At 41.7% G+C, this 20,656-nt stretch overlaps 1 protein-coding gene across 1 annotated transcript in view; it reads left to right on the forward strand.

Moving 5' to 3' along the window:
* Positions 1-20,656, forward strand: part of TRPC5 (transient receptor potential cation channel, subfamily C, member 5) — a 65,574-nt gene that overhangs the window by 22,118 nt on the left and 22,800 nt on the right. The window contains exons 3-5 of the mRNA XM_009890721.1: positions 11,039-11,375; positions 14,634-14,773; positions 18,768-19,090. Of these exons, the coding sequence (XP_009889023.1) occupies positions 11,039-11,375; positions 14,634-14,773; positions 18,768-19,090 (800 nt within the window). The remainder of the gene's footprint in view (positions 1-11,038; positions 11,376-14,633; positions 14,774-18,767; positions 19,091-20,656) is intronic.

A 20,656-nucleotide genomic window follows, 5' to 3' on the forward strand; every position in this document is an offset into this window, starting at 1 on the left:
CAGGTCATTCGCATCTTCAAAATGAAGTGAAACATCACAGTAGTGGGGGTTTAGTGTTATTTTTCTGGTACTGGTGGTTGCAAATGGCTGTGCAGGTTTAGTTTATGTGTCTGTAAGAAACACACACAACGCAAGGCACTCAGATCAAAAATTATTTTACCTCTGACTGTAGTGCTTAGCACTTTCACTGAATTAGATCAAAGGAGTGCATGAAATTCCCTCTCAGAAACCTTAACCTTAGTCCCTTTTAGTCACTGTACTCTAACCAATGACAGGAAAGGAAAGAAGTAGAATTGTTTGCTTCTCTAATTTAAAAACAGTGCTCTTTGCCGCCTTCTCTTCAGGATGAAGCTTTAAAAATTTTAGTTCTTTTTTTCCAAGACATTTCCATCGACAAGTACCTCCTGAGTACAGTACTGGAGTGAATGAATAATCATTCCTGCCATGCTACATATTTTGGGGCTGTCTTGACTCTTGTCAACTGTGTGGCTGCAGTTAGAAGCACAGCATCATTCTCCAGGGATTATGCATAAACCTGGGAAATTTCTAAGGGCACTTCAGTTAGTATATAAAAAGTGCTTTTAAAAATATCAGAGATGCATGAAAAAATGAAGTGCGCGGTCTGCGAAAATCAAAGCTCATCTGCTGCACCTTGTTTACCTGTTTTGAAAGCCATTCAGGTGTCTTGATGGACAGCCACAGATCTGTCTTTGCTTGCAGGCAGCGCTAAGTTATTCTCCTGTGGTTTTGTCTGTTTTCTTGCCACACTGCCTGGAGGTATGATACAGGGCTGAATATTTGTATTGTGCTCTTTAAAGGCACAATAGCTTTTCGGCGAGCCTGTACAGCTCAGAAGATTAATAAACAGGCTTTTACTTTCAGGTTTCTAGAATGAAGTCATACCATGTCATGAAAAGATCTTTATTAGGACTAGATGGGGGAAGCAGAGCTGCTCCTTGTGGCAGCTTTTTGCCTTTCTAGTGACCTGAAACATCCATATCCCTTAGGGATTAGATGGTGAGCATGGTGCGGTTATGCTACATCCAGATCTGTCCTACACCACAAACCTGAATCTAAGTTTAGGGATTTCAAAAGCACTGAATGTCCAAATGTCACCTTTCATTTTCCAGCAGCATTCATTCATCATTGTACACAGCTAAGTTACCATCTGATGTGTGAACAGTGGTCTGTGCTAAATGAAGCGTTCTTTTCTCAAACACAGTTCCAGCAGACAGATGACCACATTACAAAATCTTCCGTGCATGTGGTACGAACTGAGCTGTTATCAACAGTCCCAGCGGCCGGACTTCGGGGTGGCAGTGGGGAGACTTATCTGCATTTGCACCCTTAAAACAGTCTTTCCTGCCGATCGCTGGTGGGGCAGCGGGGCGAGAGGTGCATATCTTGGAGCCCCTACTCTATGGGTTTCTGCAGTTGCCAGATCTATTTATTCAGGTCTGGAAATCAGCACAGAACTTTAACCCCTCCAGCTGCATTGTGTTACAAAAATTAGGACAAGAGGCATTTAAGTGTAACTTCTCTGCAAACTCGGAAGAAGAAATATTCAGAGAACTGATGGTTCATCAGTTTGACAAAATGGACTTGAATGTTTATTTGAGGAAACAGTATTATTTGGTATATTATTCACGTAACACCAAAATGTTCTAACTTGATGAAGGTTAGCCACATATTGCAGCTGTCACAGAACAGAACTGCAGAAGACTATCTTTTGACAGCAAAATCATCTCTGACTAATCTTGCCATGCACAAATTTGAAAAAACAACATAAGACTGGTATGTCAGTCAAGGACAAGGACTCTGCTTGGACTAGTGTAATGTGTAGCAGGCAGTAAATGCCTGGATCATTCTTTAAGTCATTTTTGGTGCCTCGTACCTCTGACTTAAATGATCTCTTGGACAAAGACAGGAAATATGTTGAAAGCTAAAGGGATTGCCACTGTTTTAAGAACATTCGAGAATGATTTAGTGAGTTTGTCAGTTCACTTAACTTCATGTATCCCATCAGTCCTCTTGTCAGCAAGAGAAGAGGCTTGGGAAGCCAAAGTTAAAGCACAGGACATGATTGATTGGCTTTCTATAGACAACAGAAACTGGAAAGGAGAAGCGACGCCTCGTATGTTGTATAAGCCAAGCGTTCAGTCTTACCGCATCGGAAGGTCTCGAGTGCCTTTCAGAGGCAGCTTTACATTGGTAGTGAAGAATATATCATGTTATTTCATACTTCACTTTGAATGATAGCCTGAAATAATAAACTCAGCGGAAAACATATCACTATGGATTCTCTCTTTTGGATATAGAAGTGGTCATTGCTATTTATCTGATTTCTGTGAATTTCAGCTTTACTTCGGTTGCTTAGTGAAGAGTATTATGAAACTCTATATAGAAAAGAACTGAGATTCCACTCCCCTTAAACCTCTTATGGATACATCAGATCCATCACCATCCAGACGAGCCATTTAGGTGTCTCATCATTAAGAACACAGTTACCTTATAGTTTTTCACTCCAAGAAAACTGAGATGTTGTGCAGAATGGCATTTAAAAGCTGTAACTGCAGATTTTTGTGTTCTTATTCTTTCTCTACAAACCCCAGCTGGATGAGTAAAAGTCCTTCAACAAAGCATATGTCCTCCTCACCCTACAACGGTGATACTGCTCAGAAGCAGAGGGAGCCTTTAGAGCTTCCCAAGAACGTGAGAAGTGTTTATAGTATGCAGGTCTGTTCTTTCCTGGATACTGGAGTACATTTACTCATTCAGGAGAAGGTAAGGTAGAAAGAAAAAAGAAACCAAAATAAAATTGGTATTTCTCAGAAAGGAAGGAAACGAAAAATATTTTTAGAACTTTTTAGTAACACTAATAGGGTAAAGTAGCTACGTATTTAAAAATACTTGTGAATGACTTTTAAAATTCCCATGTTTGCTTTACTTATCACTTATTTAATGTAAATGTTAGAAATTCACTAGGGAGACTAAACCCAGCCTTTTACTTCAAAGTCAATACCTTCTCCACTTCAGCTAAAGCCTGTGAGAGCTCCTGGTATTCATTTGCGAGATCTGTAACTCTTGAAGTGCTGCCTGCAAGAGCACTTAGGAAACTCTGCAACATTTGTCTCCAAACAGTTTTTAGCCTGCGTGTTTTTTCAGTGCTTCTGTAGGATGTGTCCGATATCCCCTGTTCAGCTTTTGGAAACCAGTTAGTGTGGTGTGAATTAACTGACTCTCTCTTAGGTATATCACTCATACTCAGCACTTGTTTGCACTGCAGCACTCTGCCTTTGGAAACTCAGCCTATACCTACTTAATCTTTGTAACAGAACTGTATCCTGGAACATGTGCTGAAACACATCCTCCAGGAATTTATTGATCAACTGTAGTCTGCTGTCTGCTAAAATAAATGCTGAAAAGTTTTGCTTATGTCTGGACTCTTGCTCAGGGTCCGACCCAGAGGAACCGCGTCCTGGTGGGGTGTTTGCTAAGAGAGGATGGCCTCCAGAAGCACCCTTCAGCAGCTTGCCTTTACTCAGTGCAGAATTTATGCCTGCACTTAAATCCTGCTGACACAGGCCATAAATACAAATCTATAGCTAAACACATGTTTAAGCGCTCTGAGTAGAGATGGATTTCATGTCAAGCTTAAATCCTTTGTTAATTGCTTCATCCATGGGTAGGTACCCCAGATTTGCAAGGCTCTGCCTTTGTCCTAGAATATGTGGGACCTCTTTTATTTAAATATTTAAGCCAATCCAACATAAATTTGTGAAAATATGAATTTTCATGGAACTGTAGCAGGCTTTTAGAGTAGAGCAGGCTTTTATTCAGTCTTTCCTTTTGCCAGCATTCACATCACTGGTGAATTTCCATTTGCTACTGTTTAAGCTGAGTTCATGTCTGCTACCATCAAGAGATGTGTTATGGATAGGAGACCTTTAGTTAAGATTCATGTTTCATCATCACTTAAAATATTTTAAGAACAGATTAGACAAAATTCTGTATAATTTGAGGCCATATGTTCATCTGTGGAGGATCTGGAGTTTGTTTTATTCACCAGCAGAGGGATTGAGCAATTTGGGTAGCACCTGGTTTTCTTGAAGGACTCTTCCAGCTCAGCTAGTGATCTTCCTAATGGCAGGAATGACTGCCATTTGGATTTGCATCAGTGCTTCACTGTTAGTAACAGCCATGTGAGTAGCAGCTGTGGTTTTGATAGGATATTCATCCTATATTTTCCTGAGAAGAAACTACTATCTCTTGGAAGTGCCTGATGAGGACTGTTGAGCTGTAGTCCCTTTTCCCTGCGTTACACAGCCTCCCCTCCAACTTCTTTGTCTCATTTCTTCCTTTTTTTTTTCCTGTTGCAGAAAGTACTTAATTAACAGGATGAACAACCATTAGGTGTTTACCCTCTGCAACTCACACTTCAGCAGCAGAATGTAAATAACTTTGCAGTCATTAACAAGGTTGAACTTTAAAAAGAAACCTGCTACAAAAGAGGATTTTCTTATTCATCTCACTGTTCGCAACACTGCAAACTTGAGGAGGCTGGTGTTTCTTATGTAGACTATCTGATCTCATAGGGTGTACTGGCTCTCTGCACCTGACATCAAATTAGGCCACAGATAATTCCTCTCTTCTGTCTTGGGCTGATTTAGAAATGTAGCTCTTTGAGTACTGCCCACTGGAGTTTCCTTTAAGAGAAATAAAGCTGATAGAACAACCGCATTTCCTTTCTTCCTGAGAAGATGCCATCCTTGGTGTGAAATGGAGACAGAGTAGTTTGTTGAGCTGGAAGCGTGTTGTGCTACTTGGTTCTGAGCAGGAGCATCTGCAGGATTCGGGAGTGCAGGAAGAAGGTGGATTTAAAAAGTTCATTTCTTTGCATGCCATTTCATGTTCCTGAAGTCGAAGTTAGAGTAAAGAGGATCACTTCATTGCACAATGTGATCCATATACCTGTTGACATTGTGCCAAGTGTTACAGGACGTGTGGGCGATTGGACAGTGTGTATTAAGCTTTGTGGGTTAAGACATTAAGGTTTGGCATTGGTTGATAAACCCAAGCCTCTGGTAGGACTGACAGTGTAAGTTTCTTATATCTTCATGGGAGGAAAGAAATTCCAGCCAATTGATTGTGAAAATTCAAGTAAGAAAGGCTGTGCTCTCCTCAGTCCATCTGCAGTTGTACTGATGGGGGGCGCAGGGGTAGGTACGTCGGTGCCTGGGTAGGTCAGCCTGGTAGCGACCTCGGATGGAGAGAGGCACAGACCTGCTGCCCCCAGCCCTGCCTGGCCACACCGTGCTTGCCAGCCCGGGGGAAAACGTGTGCCTTCAGAGACATCTCCCTTCAGTGTGCTAGAGAGAGGATGCGAGGTGGTACCTCCGCAGGATGGGACAGAGCTTTCTACTGAGTGGAGAATGGCACCGGCATTTATCCTTTGCATTATAGAATTGGATTCACACAAAATCTATGTTCTGTACAGATCTAGTTAAAATACATATTTACGCAACTACGTCAGACACTGCAGTTGCCTGATTGTCCGCAGACTGCAAAATCTTGCTCAGTTCATGTGAAAATCTGCCTTTTCAAAGCCAAAATAGCTTTAATTGCAGAGCGCAGCGGCATAGGACGATACCCCCAAACACAGTAACCGTGCAGGTATTCAGCTGCCATGTTTCAGATGCTGTGGGATACAGTGCTGTTGGTGAGATCGAACCTATTGAAATGAGTGTCAGCGAGGGGAACTAAAGTTAATTTCATGGCTCCCATGCCACGTTTGGCTCTCAGTGGTAACCTCATTGGGAGCCGATGTAGCTGACTGATAGAAGAACTCGGTCCTGCTTATTAACACAGGGCTCAGCAGTTACAAATTAGTGCTTATTCATCTATGAAGAGCATTCACTATCACCATCCGCAGCAAGAGTACAGAAAAGAACTCCAACAAACTCCAAACAGAAGAGCCTGTTGGCAGCCATCACGATAATCAGAATAAACGCAGAGAGCTACTGTGCTCAGCCCCTGTGATGTCTATCAGGGAGCTGGTTCAGTTGCTCCCCGAGGCATTCACATCTCAGCCCATCTGTGTCTGATTCTAAATTACTTATGACTGTGAGAGATAAGGGATTTCCCCATAGACAAGGGGAGGGGGGGTGGAACATAATTTCTGTGTTTGATATTTATATTAATGGCACAGCATGCAGAAAGCATTTAATTCCCCAGAAGTAGAATTTAGGTGACATAAAAATATCAGTAAAGATCAGATATTAAGAAAAAGACACTCCATCCAGCAGCTGCTTTTTTCCCTTAAAAATTTTCCCCTTGGTAGAGGATCAGGTGACAATGAGTATGATGAACATTGAAAATGAAATTCTCTAATAGCACAATCCAGCTGCAAGCCAAATGTTACACAAAGACCCTGGCAAGACTGGAAGAAGAAAGAGAGAACAAAAAAGACTTTGTATTGCAGTAGCCTCTACCCTCAAAGTGCTTCCCAACCATGACTGAAGTTGCTGATCTCACTTCTTGGAAGGGCAAAGATACTTATGCCCGTTTTCAGGAGCCAGGACGCTGAGCGTCTTGCCCACGCAGTGGTGTCCTCACAAGAAGGTACTCTGAGTTGCATCTTATCTCCTAGTCATTAAGTGAACTGTATCTTCAGCTAGGGACAGGTCCTGCTCAACAGGTAATGGAGAAGGAGCTCTCTCTTTGGATTACCTCCCCCAGAAATACATCTACAGGCTTTGTCTACAGGTAGGGACAATCCTGGACAATGTTACACCAGTGCTACCACAGGCTTCATAGCATTGAATGTTTGGTTCATACATGAGCTGAATTGACTATAAATGCCACCTTTTGGAAGCATTTCTTTTCCTTAATGCAGCTGTCAGAACATTCTCCATCATGTCTGTGGGATGATGTCTTGTGCTGCCATTTGTAATAGAGATATTGGAGGCTCCTGTAATGCGGCAGTCCTTGAAAAGAATGCTTGATACCATGCTTGTTATGCATTGGAGAAATACACTGTTTGCAAGTCATATGCTCATCTTCTTAAAGAAATCGAGAGCTTCTGGTACAGTACATCTGCCTTTGATTCTGGACCATCTACAAAACTGGGACAATATGCAGTTTTTTTAATGATCACGATCTCTCCTTTTTGCTGTGCAGAAACTTTAGCTGATAACAAATCCTGTCACATTCAGTATGTTCATGTGAAATTATAAAAGACTGTGATATACACATGCACTATTTCTATCTACAGCAAATGAAACGCTTTGCAAAAAGGTGAAAAAACATATTTGAGACCCTACTTTCATGGAAATTGAACTTGTACTCAGGAAAAGCCTTGGCATAAGTAGTGTCGGAGACGTCAACTTGCTTTTCCAGATCTCAGTTCTGTCTATTTGCAAAGTAGAAATAAGATTGTTTCCTTAACTTTATGAAGGAATTTGACATTATGGATGATAACGGAAGTTCAACAATATCATTACAGTTTCAGGCTACTTCACACCTAAAGGGGCTAAAGAAGAGCTTTTTCATGGTTTTCTATTTTATGTGCATTGATTTAGCAGTATGACTCCTAGATGATCTTTAATGAGTTGAGCATTCAGTGGTTTGTCTAGTCAATGAATGGTTTAACACCTAGAAGCAAAGATGAGGCCACATTCACAGGACTACCTAGGGAAATAGCTAGTTTCTGTGTTCTTTGAAGTTAACACAAAGTTACTGAGAAGCAATTGGCTCCTTAGGCAGTACACCAAGAGCTTAGTTGACTTCTTCATTATAATGCAGAATTTCAGTGTTTCTACACCCTGGAAATTTTGTTTTTCAGCCAGCTGCAGTCTTTGCACTACCTGAGATCTAAGCTGCAGTACTTACTTAATTTAAATCTGTGAATAGTAAGTTGGACTAACACAAGCTAGTAAAACCCTACGTTGGTAAATGCTTAGCCTTACTTCTCATAACGGCAGCATTTGATGGTTTGGGACATTAAGGAGAGTTTCTTTCTGCGGTGTGCTTAAATTTCCCTTAGGCCATTTTCAGTGAGGTTGGGATGGGCTTGATTCGAAAATTTGATGGCTTTTTCCATTTCCACTCCCTTTTGCCAAACTGGTCTTTAAAGCTGCTCTTTCATGATATGTGAATTTCTCTCCATTTGAAGAACTAACTTCAGATACAACACAGAAAACAGATTTTAGAAATGAGCTATTAGGCAGAGAAGAGGCACTTTTAAGATGCTTGCAAGTTGCACAGCAACCAGAGGAACATATAGTCATTTGATTTCTCAAATGACTCTGACTTTGACTCAAGGGAAAAACAGCTTTATTCTCCCCTTAGAGACTTCTATCATATGTGATAACGAGAAAATGTGTTTATACATTTTCCTTCCCCCCCAAAAAAAAAGAAAAAGTTGTACCTCATCTCTGAAAAACAGCAGTACCTATTACCATGTAAATTACTGCAGAACACATCCGGTCACAGCTCCTGTTTGTGATCTTAAGTGAGAAAATATAGCAGTGTAACCTTCTGTTTCTTCCAGTTTTTAGACATAATGCGCTGAACCTTCTGAAATCATAGATTAAAAACCAACCAACCAAATGACAATCGATGCTCAAAGGTTTTTTCAGCTTCTATAGAATTGTTTCTTTCATCACTGTCCCCAGACTTGGAGTTTTACAATAACATTTTCTGATCGTCACAGGCAATAGGTCTTGGCTTTTTCTGGAGGTCATCACTATATCAACTATTTTCCAGCTTCCGCTGCATGCATGTGTATGTAGGTTGATTCCAAATCCAATGCGTTTCTGGTTTTCATTTGTGATGCCCTCCGGAGCACAGTGTCACTTGTACATTAGACTCAGCAGTCATGTTTATTATAGTAATAACACATAAACATCCAGCCTTATAAATGCCAGATATTCCTCTTGGAGATCTTATTTTCAATACTAATTTTGGTCAGTCCATATATTTGAACTACCTAGTCCAAAAATGGTCTGCTTCTGATATAAACAGCCGGTTACAGCATATAAAATATATTAACAAAATCTAAAAATACCTACAGAAATGAATTACTTTATCAGACCGAGCAACTAATTTCTCCTTTTGCTTGACCTTGGTTTAGTCATTTTGAACATGGCAGTGATAGCGCTCTGCTTGCACAGAGCACTCCCAGAACTGCGCGTGAAAAGTCCTCCCAATATTGGGCGGTTTCAAGCAGTGAACGAATATTCAAAAGATATGGGCACGTGCTAAAGCTTATATTAAGAACTTGTCTCTTTCACACCAAATCTGATCTCCTGGTGACTAAGACCTATGGGAAGTTCTAGGTACAAACGCATTAGACATGATGAGAAGAGCCTTGCAGCTGTCTCATAGATGGACGTGAGCTCACTGATCCAGTATCAGCCCCGACCATGTCTGCACCGAGTGCAGTAGCGTCTACATAGGAGCTTCTGCCAGGGTCGAAAAAAATCACCTCAATTTGGGATGGCAAAACAGTAAGATGGGCATTCTTGTACTCAGAAGCCGGTCCCTTTGCTACCGGGACACAGTCCTTCCAAGAGCTGGTTTAAATTGTAGTGGTGGAAGAGTGCTTTGCCTGATAAAAATCTTCCCTTGGGGGAAGAAGAGTGTGGTGGCACTCCCCCTCCCAGAGATCCCTTTTAAATATAGACGAGCCAAGTGTAATAAACAGTACTGTCATCTTCAGGTTACTCACCGCTTTGGGTCTCCTTTTTAAGAGAGGTCCTTGATACCTGCTGCTAGTATTATTGTGTCCACTGGAAGCGTGACGCTTTCTGATACAGCTGTGTCTGGTCATAGATGTAGTGATATTGTTACAGAAATCTCTTCATACAGAATAACTGTATCCATTCCAGGACAGTTTTTTCTGATTTAACTACAGCAGAAGTCTAACAGGCAACCTCAGAACAAAAGTTGAGGGTTTTTTTTTTAACTTGCAGAGCCCGGTGAGAAATCTGAATTTAGTAGATCAGAAGTATAATTTCAATAAGATGGATTAGAAATCAAATATGTAAAGAAAAACACAGATGTCTTGGTCTTGCAGATATCTCTAAGTAGCAATGGCTCAGATAAGTTTTGAAAACCATGGGGCTGTCCAGGTATAATGGGGAACATAAAGCCTTCTGGCATAGACCAGAAATATTTTGGCTTGAGTGTGAAATTCCAAAGGCTGTTAGGTATTAAAACAGTCTGAAGTAGTTGCAACCTGAGCATGTCTGGTATGGAGTCACTGAGATGCAATAAATCACCATCATAATGCTATTTTTTACAGAGTGAAAGTAGATTTTCAAGTGTCACTTTTGGTACCGTGATCAAAGGTTTCTTTTTGCCTCTTCTTAATCTCTTACATTTTACAACTGCTCTCTTCCTCACTAGCGAGGCACGCTTACAAGTGTGCTGTCCTGCTTCCCAACAGATGTCACCTGGCTGAACTTTCCATTACCGCATGCTGTCTCATGCCCATCCCATCCCACACACACATATGCTCCTTTGCCTCCTTGCACAAAACCACGTGCAGCACCCCACACACTGGAGACGTTCTCTCTCCCTCTCTCACACACACTCTCAGAGCTTTACACCTTTTCCCCCCGTCTCATTTTTTAGTCACTTCTTAAAGATGCTGACAGTGATTTGTTTGAGACAGTCGAAACCTGAAACATTCTGCAAAGATGCGTGCTGAAACAGAAACACATGGGAAGAGGAAAAGCTCGTAGTAATTTTCGTTGTATCACTTTTGCACAAGGCTTCATGTGTGGTGAGTGACTGATCTACATAAGGATGCTTCAAATAGAAAAAAACTTATAGAAGGCATCTTAAATCCTCTGCAGAAAAATAAGAGTGAAATCTCCCTCCTTTCTTCACTCTGTCTCCAAAATATGCTTTTCCACCCCATAGCCAGCCCCAAACATAATATGAGAGTCTGTGTGGGCTCTAACACATACGTGAGGGGGAGTGCACATGAAGTACCAGTCAGCAATAATCTTTCTTTTTTTCTCCTCCTCAGTTTGTTGCTCAGCCAAACTGCCAGCAGCTACTAGCAACACTTTGGTATGACGGTTTTCCAGGATGGAGACGGAAACACTGGGCAGTAAAACTCTTGACCTGTGTCACCATTGGACTGCTATTTCCTGTGCTATCCGTGGCATATCTGATTGCACCGAAGAGCAGGCTGGGACTGTTCATTAAAAAGCCATTTATAAAGTTTATCTGCCACACCGGCTCTTACCTAACCTTCCTCTTCATGCTCCTGCTGGCATCGCAGCACATCGTCAGGACTGACCTTCACATGCAGGGACCACCTCCCACCATCGTGGAGTGGATGATCCTGCCCTGGGTTCTAGGTAAATCAGAAACACAAGAATGCCTGAGCCACAGTCGCCTGACTCGCACCCGTGGCAACTGTGTGGAGACTCATTCCCGATCTCAGCATCAGCAGCATGTAGAGAGATTTGGCAGCCAGCTTCAGTAACTGCATGAAACAGCTGGGCTCCTTCTGGAACAACAGATCCCGTTGGCCTCAGGCTTTTCTGCTGTTCATGTTGCCATCTGACATGCCTTTAGACGTGACCCCGAGTAAACTGCAGGAGACACAGCTCTGTCCCTGCCTCCCCCACGCTCCATGTGAGGAACGGGTTAGGAATTAGCTTCTGGGTCATGCTAGTAACAAATAGTGTCACTTCTCACGCTGGCTTAGTTCTGCTGGCTGGTACGCGGCAGGAGGCAGCGCCGAGAGCCCGCCTTGCCTCTTCTTTCGCCTTCTCACTGGTCTGCTCCTGGAGCCAGTGTGCAGGTTCCAGGACTGTTTATTCCTGGGCTCCCAGACTCCCAAATAGCGTACAGGAAGGCAGAAAAGGGAAAATAAATCTCACTCTTCCTTATGCCTCTCTGCTGATAAACACTGACCAAATCAATATTGAGATCTCTAATATATGCAGGAGAAGGGGGGAGTATTTATTATCAGAAGGTTAAACGTGAGGCTCTTATTCTGATCTGGCTTGGGCAACCACAACTGTGAAGAAAAGGAGGTGTCTATGTTCCTGAGGGCAGGATGTACAGGTGAGGTTGTGAGATGGGATGGGATAGGGCCACTAAAGGAGAAGAGCAGAGAAGCATGGTTGGATATATTTTTGATGAGAGAGAAGTATTTACCCTTTTAAACTGAGCTCCAACACAACAGCAAGTGCAAACCTGTGGGCTCCGCTAGAAGCGTGATCTCCCCTCTAATTAAACCCCCATCTCCCTTGCTGTGCCATTAACACGTAGCACCACTGTGAGCTGGTTGGTCACCAGGAGGCATGGTCACAGGCAGTGATTTGCACACCTTTCTAGCCTCGGTCCATATAGCCCGGGTCAGGTCAGTGCAGAACCCCAGCAGTCGGGTAACAGTGAATTGTGACTCTCTAGTAGGCGGTCAGTGGTCCAGAAAGCCACACCGATGCTTTGTGAGGACATCTCTCACAAAGCTCAGTCTCTGGAGCTCTCCTTACGGCTTCTCAGTGCTTCTCATGGGTTCACCTCCTGTGTCTCCCCGCTCCTGGGATCACCCAGCTCCTCGGTTCTGTGGTGGCTGTGGATCAGGCTGGTTCTGTGCTGAAGAAACCTAGCTGTTCCCTGTGCCAAACCGAAAACTGCTGATGGAAAGAACGTAAGAGTTGCAAACATGTTGACAAATCACTTTCCATCGTGACCGAGGGCACTTTGCTCCTTGCATAGCTCTACCACAACATACACATGGTAACTCAAGCCTCATTATCTTATTAAACTGATCTATGGCACTAATGTCCATGCGTCGGTAGAAACTTCAGAATAAGCTGAGAAGGTTAAATGGCTTTTCTGAGCTTAGCAGATCTCTTCACTTCGTCCTTAACTGCATGGTTAAAATTGAGGGAAATGGTAGGCATTTCAGGAAAGTTGATTTGCAGATAAGAGAAAGATAATCCATGGAAAACACCCTTTCAAAATCACCTCTTTCAGCTGTCTGCTCTTCTTTTTGAGTTCCTTGGTTTCAGACAAATAGGGATATTGTGGGACTGTTTATTAAATGGAGAAATTAGAACAGTTTCACCAGATTAAAGGTTATTATTTAAGAAATATCTCCGCTATAAAAGGAGAGAGAGAACAGGCACACACAGCATTGCTGTAACTATAGTAACCAGCAGTGATAACTCACTATAAATACAGTGTATGAGTTCTTCAACAGGCTCCTCTCCATTGATTTATTTTATGTTTTTGTATGCATGCAAAGATTTGGAGGCAGCTGTAATAAAATTACCTTATTGGCCTTGACATTATGCTTTCCTGACCATTGACCTGCCGGCTGGCAGCTGAAGAGCTCAGATTGATATTTGGATATTTGCAGCAGTTCACTTCAACATTATCTGCTCTTCAGATTGAACTTTCAGGTCCTAAAACTTGAGTTGCAAGTAGCATTTCAGTGACCACTGCAGTATCCTGTGGTTAGTTACGGGCAGCAATTTGGGTAACTATATTGATAATGCACCTGGAAGTGTATTTTGTTGGTTTGTTTTTTTCACGTTTCACGTCTTCATTCACGGATGAAGTTGTAAACCGGGTAATTCAAAATATCTGGGGGCTCTGAAGACATTCTCAGAAGCATGTAGGTGAGGAAGGAGCCTGGCTGCCATTCGCTTTTTTATTGGACTTAGGCTCCCAAAAATAATTAAACAGTTCTATAATAAAGGACATTTAAGGACGTATAATAAACTTATTTAAAATTAGAATGGTACGCCCAGTGAGTTTAGCAGTCAGGTAATGAACTTGAGAAGCTGCCCCTCACCCCTCCAGCTGCAAGGAGGTATAGCGACAGTTAGCAAGTGCCAAAGATTATTACCAGAAGGCATTTCAGAGTTGAGATGATGGGCTCTGGGAACAAATATTCACCTCGCTAAAGCCATACCCATATCTGCCATTAGGTGAGTCATTGCTGAGATAGGCGATGCCAGGCTGCGGTGCCCTTTTGCATGCTGACACCTACCTTTTTTCGCAAATAGCCCCCATGGGCTTTTTGTGCAGCAAAATGCACAAATACAGTGGCTGAGCATAGAGAATGAATTTACTTCTTCCTTCTTTGGTGTGATATTTCCAGGTCAGGGCGGAAATGTACTGGCACGTGGAAGCTGGTACTGGTGTTGCACGTTCTGCAAAAAAAGTCAGAAAAAAATCAGTACAGTCCAACTGAGCAATGAATTACTTATAGTGTCTATGAGAGCAGACGATCTATTAGAAACTATACAAAATGCAGTTGCTTAAATAGTTTATTCATGTGGAACATATTTCATCTAAGCCAATCTACTCATACTAGTTATAATTAACATATGTTTCAAGCAGTTTCCTTGTGTGTGTATCTGGAGCCCTGGATAGGAAACCTCGGTCTTTTTCGTATCTCTCTAGACTACATTCCCCTCAGAGTTGTAAAATGTCTCATAATCAGCAGTATTATACTTCATAGAAGACAGGAGGGATGAGACATTTTTTCCAAGCTGTTAATTTAGAATTGTCTTTTATTACATCAGATATACACAGTGCTTTAATGGCAAATAATACCTCCTCATGACAATGAACTCTCTTTCTTTCTACAGGTTTTATCTGGGGAGAAATCAAGGAAATGTGGGATGGTGGATTCAATGAGTATGTACATGACTGGTGGAATCTGATGGATTTTGCAATGAACTCCCTTTATCTTGCAACTATCTCCCTTAAAATTGTTGCCTACGTAAAGGTACAGTAACTTGGGAGAGGGAATTCGTAACTTGCTCGTGAGAACTGTAGTACACAGGGTAGAAACTGTCAAAGTCAAAATTATAGGTTAAACAGAATAGTTGCTTTTCAAGCAGTCCAGTTTTGAAAATTCACCTGGAAGGCTTATTAATTTGTTTGGGGAACGATCATCCTTCTCATCCTGACTCTGATTAAGACTGAAGTAGATTGTTTGGGCATTGGGTAGAAGTTTCCCCGATTGCTGTCCATTTTGTAGCTACTCAGTTGCCAAAGATATGTTTTGCTTTCCCTACTGACACTGGACCTCTTTCAGCAATGCTAGATGTAGTGAAAACATGATTTTAAAATAAAACAGTAAAAGAAAAACAACAACAGGGTTATCTGAAAACATTGACAGCCAAGTTTTATAATCTGTAATCCTACAGATCTGTAGATTACTAATCAGAAGTTTGTGAAAAGTCTACTAAGAAAAGCAAGCCAGCTGGTAGGAAGCTTCCATCTGATATAAAGGAGTCAACTTCCTCTCTTCAATATATAATTTTAAACTATAGGCAAGGAAATGACAAAGGAGCACGCTGGAGCTTTAACACCATGTAGATTCTTCGCTGTCATGTTTCATTTATGGTGAGAATGCACATCAGAGCTCATCCTCAAAAGCACCTTCCACATTTATACACTTCTGATGCTCCAAGTTAGCGTATGCACATGTTTTGAAGCCAGAGGACGGCCTGAAGCACTTTCCTTCTGTCTCGCTTTTTCAAAGACACAGACAAGACGCAGATGGCCTCCTGCAAACTTCCTTATGCAGTGGCTCTCTTTGACTTCAGTTGGAGCTGCATGCGTGGCCCAATTCTTTTCTTGGTATGAATCAGCAGTAAATTCACTATAGTTTGTGTAATTACTCAGGTGTAGATCAAGTAACTGGAGTCTGCTCCTTGGCCACTAATGCACTTTCTAGTTTTGCTGTGCTGCTGTGTTGGTTTTGCCCTGGTAGAAGGGTACTACTTCTTTTAGCCCACCTCCTAATAACCAGGACGAGCACTTCCCCCAAGCAACCGTGTTTAGCCTCGCCCTGGCATGTACACAGGCAGAGAGGAAAAGAGAAGAAAATGTCACAAAGCTCATTGACTCCAAAATGGCAAGGCTTTTATGAAAAACTCTTTAGCAAGCAGTCCTGCTATGGGGCCTTTTTAAAATCCAGAAGGCTGCGTAGCGGTAAGTAAGTTTTTCAAAGGGAAAAGCTTTAAGATAGTTGCTGGTCCCTGAAGAGGCAGCTCTGTAACAGCATCAAAGCAGGCACAGATTATGTCTTTTTTCTCCCAACATTCAGAACCAGTGAGGAAATTAGAGACTTGAAAGGTTGGTCTTTAAACTGTGAGCAATACGGAAAAAAGAAAAAAAAAGGCTGGAAATCATAAGGTTCACAAACAAATCTTACAATGTTAACAGTCTTGTTCTTTCTCACACACAAATTACGAGAAGAGCTGTGCATCCACGGATTTACAGAGTCGCATACTGAGATTTAAACTCATAGCCAAACCACACCGAGAAAGGAAGTGCAGCTTTGTTTATGTAAGAACCACAGAAACTTACAGGCTAGCTACAAAGACCTACATGCCAGCACACAAAAGAATGCTTACAGGAATATATCTGTTTGAGTACAGATCAGACCCACTTGGATTAAACCTGGCTGACCTAATAAGGTCTGCTCCTGACGAGAACCAATGTCAGACAATTCTGAGAGGTGCATAAAATTTTATATCAGATTAGTTCTGAAACAGCATGCTCACACAAGTTCCCTTCTGACCTGTGTCACTTAGAGGTTGCAGTAAGCTCTGAAACATGAGGATTTATAACGTTGATAATGGCTTCAAAACCTTTTGCAACATGACTTGTAAAGGTTTTTGTTATTTATAGAACAGCCCCAAGCTGGAAAAGGCTGGTATATGTGCCAATATACCATATTCTAACACTTCAAAGGATTACATTTAGCTTTCTGCCAAATAACAGCAAAAATAAATTGCATCCTGACACTAATGTTTTCCATCCTCGTTTTTACGTGGAGACTATTTTTTCTTGATTTGACTGGTTCCAAGACCTGACCGATACCAATGAAATCTCCAGGCTAATTATAGGGTAAAAATACTTCCTTAATCAGTTTTCATTTGCTGCATTTAATTATCATGTAATGAGAAAGGGTAAATGTGACTGCCTGGTGTAACTTATTTGTACTATTCTGTATACATCTCTGCTGTGTTTCATCTTCTGATGCCTAACTCAAACACCTCCAGCCTTCCCAGATACCCAGCTTCATTAGGCACCTCCGAAAGCATCTGTTTCTCTGTTACCTATGGTGCCGGGCTGCTCTGAAGAGACTACTGTTTTCCAAGCAAGGATATACCATCAGTTTACAGAGGGTCAAAATATGACCCTAACAAGTTGCTTTAAAAATAGATGTGAGATGAAGATGACCTTTTCACATACCTTTCCATGCAGTCTACGCTAAACCCTAGCAGAGAGCCTCTGGGCTGCTGTGTCCAGCCAGAATGCAGCAGAGAATTGGGAACAACTGTGCAAATCCATTTTCGAGGCAGGGGAAGCTTTCTGGTCACGACCATCTGCCCCCACTGCTGGATACTGGCAAAAAGTTAACATGTCTGCCTGTTTGTAAACATTTTAAGACCCATCTTCAAATCAAATTAACAGACTCAGGCCATGATGTTCATGGAGTAAAGAACAGTTGGGAAATGTCAGAAGCAATCAGAGGTCACGCTGAAATGCCTTTGTATCATGTCTCAGCTCCTTCATACAGAGAAATAGTTTGAAATATCAACTTGCTTTTAACTGTGTCCTTGGAAAAATTGTGAGCTTGTGTATTGTAGCTTCAGATTTAAATAGAAAGTCCCTGCAAACTCATACATCAGTATGATATTGATAGCATTTACTTTTGAAAGGTACAAAAATTATTTTAGGAGTCCTAAACATGCTGGCTACACTATTAGCTACATTATTCCAAGTACATTTTTACCTTTTTATACATGTTAAATGAGCAGAGACAAATGTTAAAAGGACAATTATTTCTCGATGTTAAAATGTCTTTGACTCCATTCTGTTGTGCCAGCGTAGTTAAGCCAGAGTAGTTACATTTATACACCCAGCTCTTTTGTTACCTGTTTGCATCTGGCTGCACTTTGCCCAGAAAATGCTTCTGCTTTTATAGTTACATTACAAACCAAGTTCATATTATAATTGATGCACTCAAACGTATCCAGTGTTTCAGCTGTAATTATGACCTCTGCTTTAGCAACTCGCCTAAAATTGCCGTGACAAATTAACTAATAAGAAAATTAATATGAAGAAAGCATTTTGGTTCTGGGCTGTCGGCACTTTTTTGAGATTACTAGGGAAGGAATGCATCCACTCTGTATGTTCACTGCTTTCCTTCTTCCCTCCCTTCTCCCTCCCTCGCATTCTTCCTGGAATGTGCAGTGTTTCGAATGTGCAGTTGTATTTAGGAGGAAAAAGAAAAAAAGGTAATTGGAAATTTCCGACCTTAACCTGCTAAAGGGCCATCTGAATCCCATATGTGTTGAAAGCAAAGGAGATTGTATGAACCTGTGGACCTGAAGAACCCACAAACAGTGAAGTCAAAATTCAAAAGGCCTGTTTTCTAAATTTAGGCTAAGAACACCCAACATACCAGAAACCTCTAAAGCTGGTCCCACAACATAGCAGGGGGTCATAACCTAGTAGGGGGAGTTCATAAGAAGGCATCATTAAACCTGTCTCTGCCCTGATCAAGTCAGCTTCAATCCTGAATCCCAAACGTTAGTCTGACACTGGCTGAGACTTAGGATTTTAAAAGTACTTCTGGTGTCACCAGTACCTGGTTAGTATATACGTGTGAAGCATTAGTATTAGCAGGTGTGACTTTTCGAGTTATCTCAGAGTAATTACAACATAATTCACTTTTCTACCCTTGTTATTTCTTTCAGTATAACGGTTCTCGTCCAAGGGAGGAATGGGAAATGTGGCACCCGACTCTCATTGCAGAAGCCCTCTTTGCAATATCCAACATTTTAAGTTCCTTGCGTCTCATATCCCTGTTTACAGCAAATTCACACCTGGGACCCTTGCAGATTTCTCTGGGACGCATGCTGCTAGACATCCTTAAATTCCTTTTTATCTACTGTCTGGTGCTTCTGGCTTTCGCCAATGGACTGAACCAGCTTTATTTTTATTATGAGACCAGTGCCTCGGAGGAACCCAACAACTGCAAAGGGATCCGATGTGAGAAACAGAACAATGCCTTCTCCACGTAAGATGTCCTTTCCTTTCTGTTTTTAAGGTTGATTTCCACTGTCCCCTGTCTTAACTGCCTTTGCCTGTTGTCTGTCACTGCACCGAAAGTGCCTTTATTTATTCATTCGCAAATATCAGGTGAGCTGGTTGACTATGCGGGAGAGGTGTGAGTTAACTGGGGCAGACATTCTGCTGAGCTTTGCTGTCAGAAAGACTCTTACTTAGGTCTGGGAGACAATCGTTTCAGTTCTGGACCAAGGAGTCTCCCTACGTGATCCTGCAACTTAAATTTTATTACGGCTACATACAATTTCAGCGTATTTGAGAAAGGAAGCATCCTTTTGCCTTAATAATTGTTTTGTCTGATTCCAGAGGAAAAGGAGGGGAAGCTAAACAAAATGTAGAAAACAAGGGATAAACCTATGAAAAAAAAGGTATTAATAAATAATGCGATACAGCAACAACAACAATCTCACCTAGGCCATTTTTATGCATACATGATGTTGCAGGCTTCTCTGATTTCCTTGCAGTGGGGTGAGACTAAAATCCCAGCAAAATCCTTTTTTGCTGAAAATGCGGGTACTTTACTGAGATGTTGGCATGGAAATTGCCGTGATGACATCTGGCAGGGCTGAAAGAGATAGCACATGCTGAAAAATAACATGAATTGTCTTTCTGATGTATTTGTTTTAATTACTAATAGTGGAAATAATTATAATAATCAGCCCCCACCCAATTGTTCTTGCTGCTTGCACAGTACTTAAAACACAATGTGAAGAGAAATAAATAAAGCACAGCCTAGAAAAAGGCCTACGCCCTGCAAACAAGCAAAACAAAACTGTTGTCCACCACTTTATGCTAAATTAAAGAAAACTCGTCATAATGCCCAATACTTCTCCACCCTTCCTCAGCTGAAGGCTTGAGGTTAAGAAAGGATCTGTGACATATTTGCAGTGTTATCAAAAGCAGACGATGGCCGAGGCCGCATGACTAGGTTGGAAGAGGAAAGGCTCCAACGTTGTCATGCGGGCTCCCTCCTTAAAAGAAACGGGATTTTCATGGGATAGAGTCCAGCCGTAACAAGAGCATCATGACCTGGTAGACCAGACATGCTGCTGTTTTCCACTGAAGAGCAGGAACACCATAGGCTTGATTAATTTTCTCATTAAACCCATCTATATCTGGAGGAAGTGAATGGAACTGCACTGTGCTAATGAAAAACAGAATTGAAGACTTCGGTCTTTTTTCTATTTTAATTGCTTTGCATGCCCCAGAAATGTGTCGTGCTGCCCTTGCAAAGGAATTAAATAACAAATACTATTCCTTGATCTACGTCCATATTGATGCAGCAGCCAGGGGGAGAAATGTTTGGCAAGTACGATGTTTGTTAAGTGGCAACTTCTAGCTCACAAAGGGTCCGAACCACAAAGTTCGGTACTGGAGCCTGTCTTTCCCTGGAGCTACGGCGAACAGATATATTCAGTTCTGCATTCTTGTTTGGACCCGTCTCCATTGCAAACCAGTTGATTTACAGATTTCACTGTCAGCAGGTTAGCGGAGAACACAACAGCAGAACTGGACT

This window comes from Charadrius vociferus, unplaced genomic scaffold, assembly GCF_000708025.1.
Source record: "Charadrius vociferus isolate BGI_N301 unplaced genomic scaffold, ASM70802v2 scaffold368, whole genome shotgun sequence".
Lineage (NCBI taxonomy): Eukaryota > Metazoa > Chordata > Aves > Charadriiformes > Charadriidae > Charadrius > Charadrius vociferus.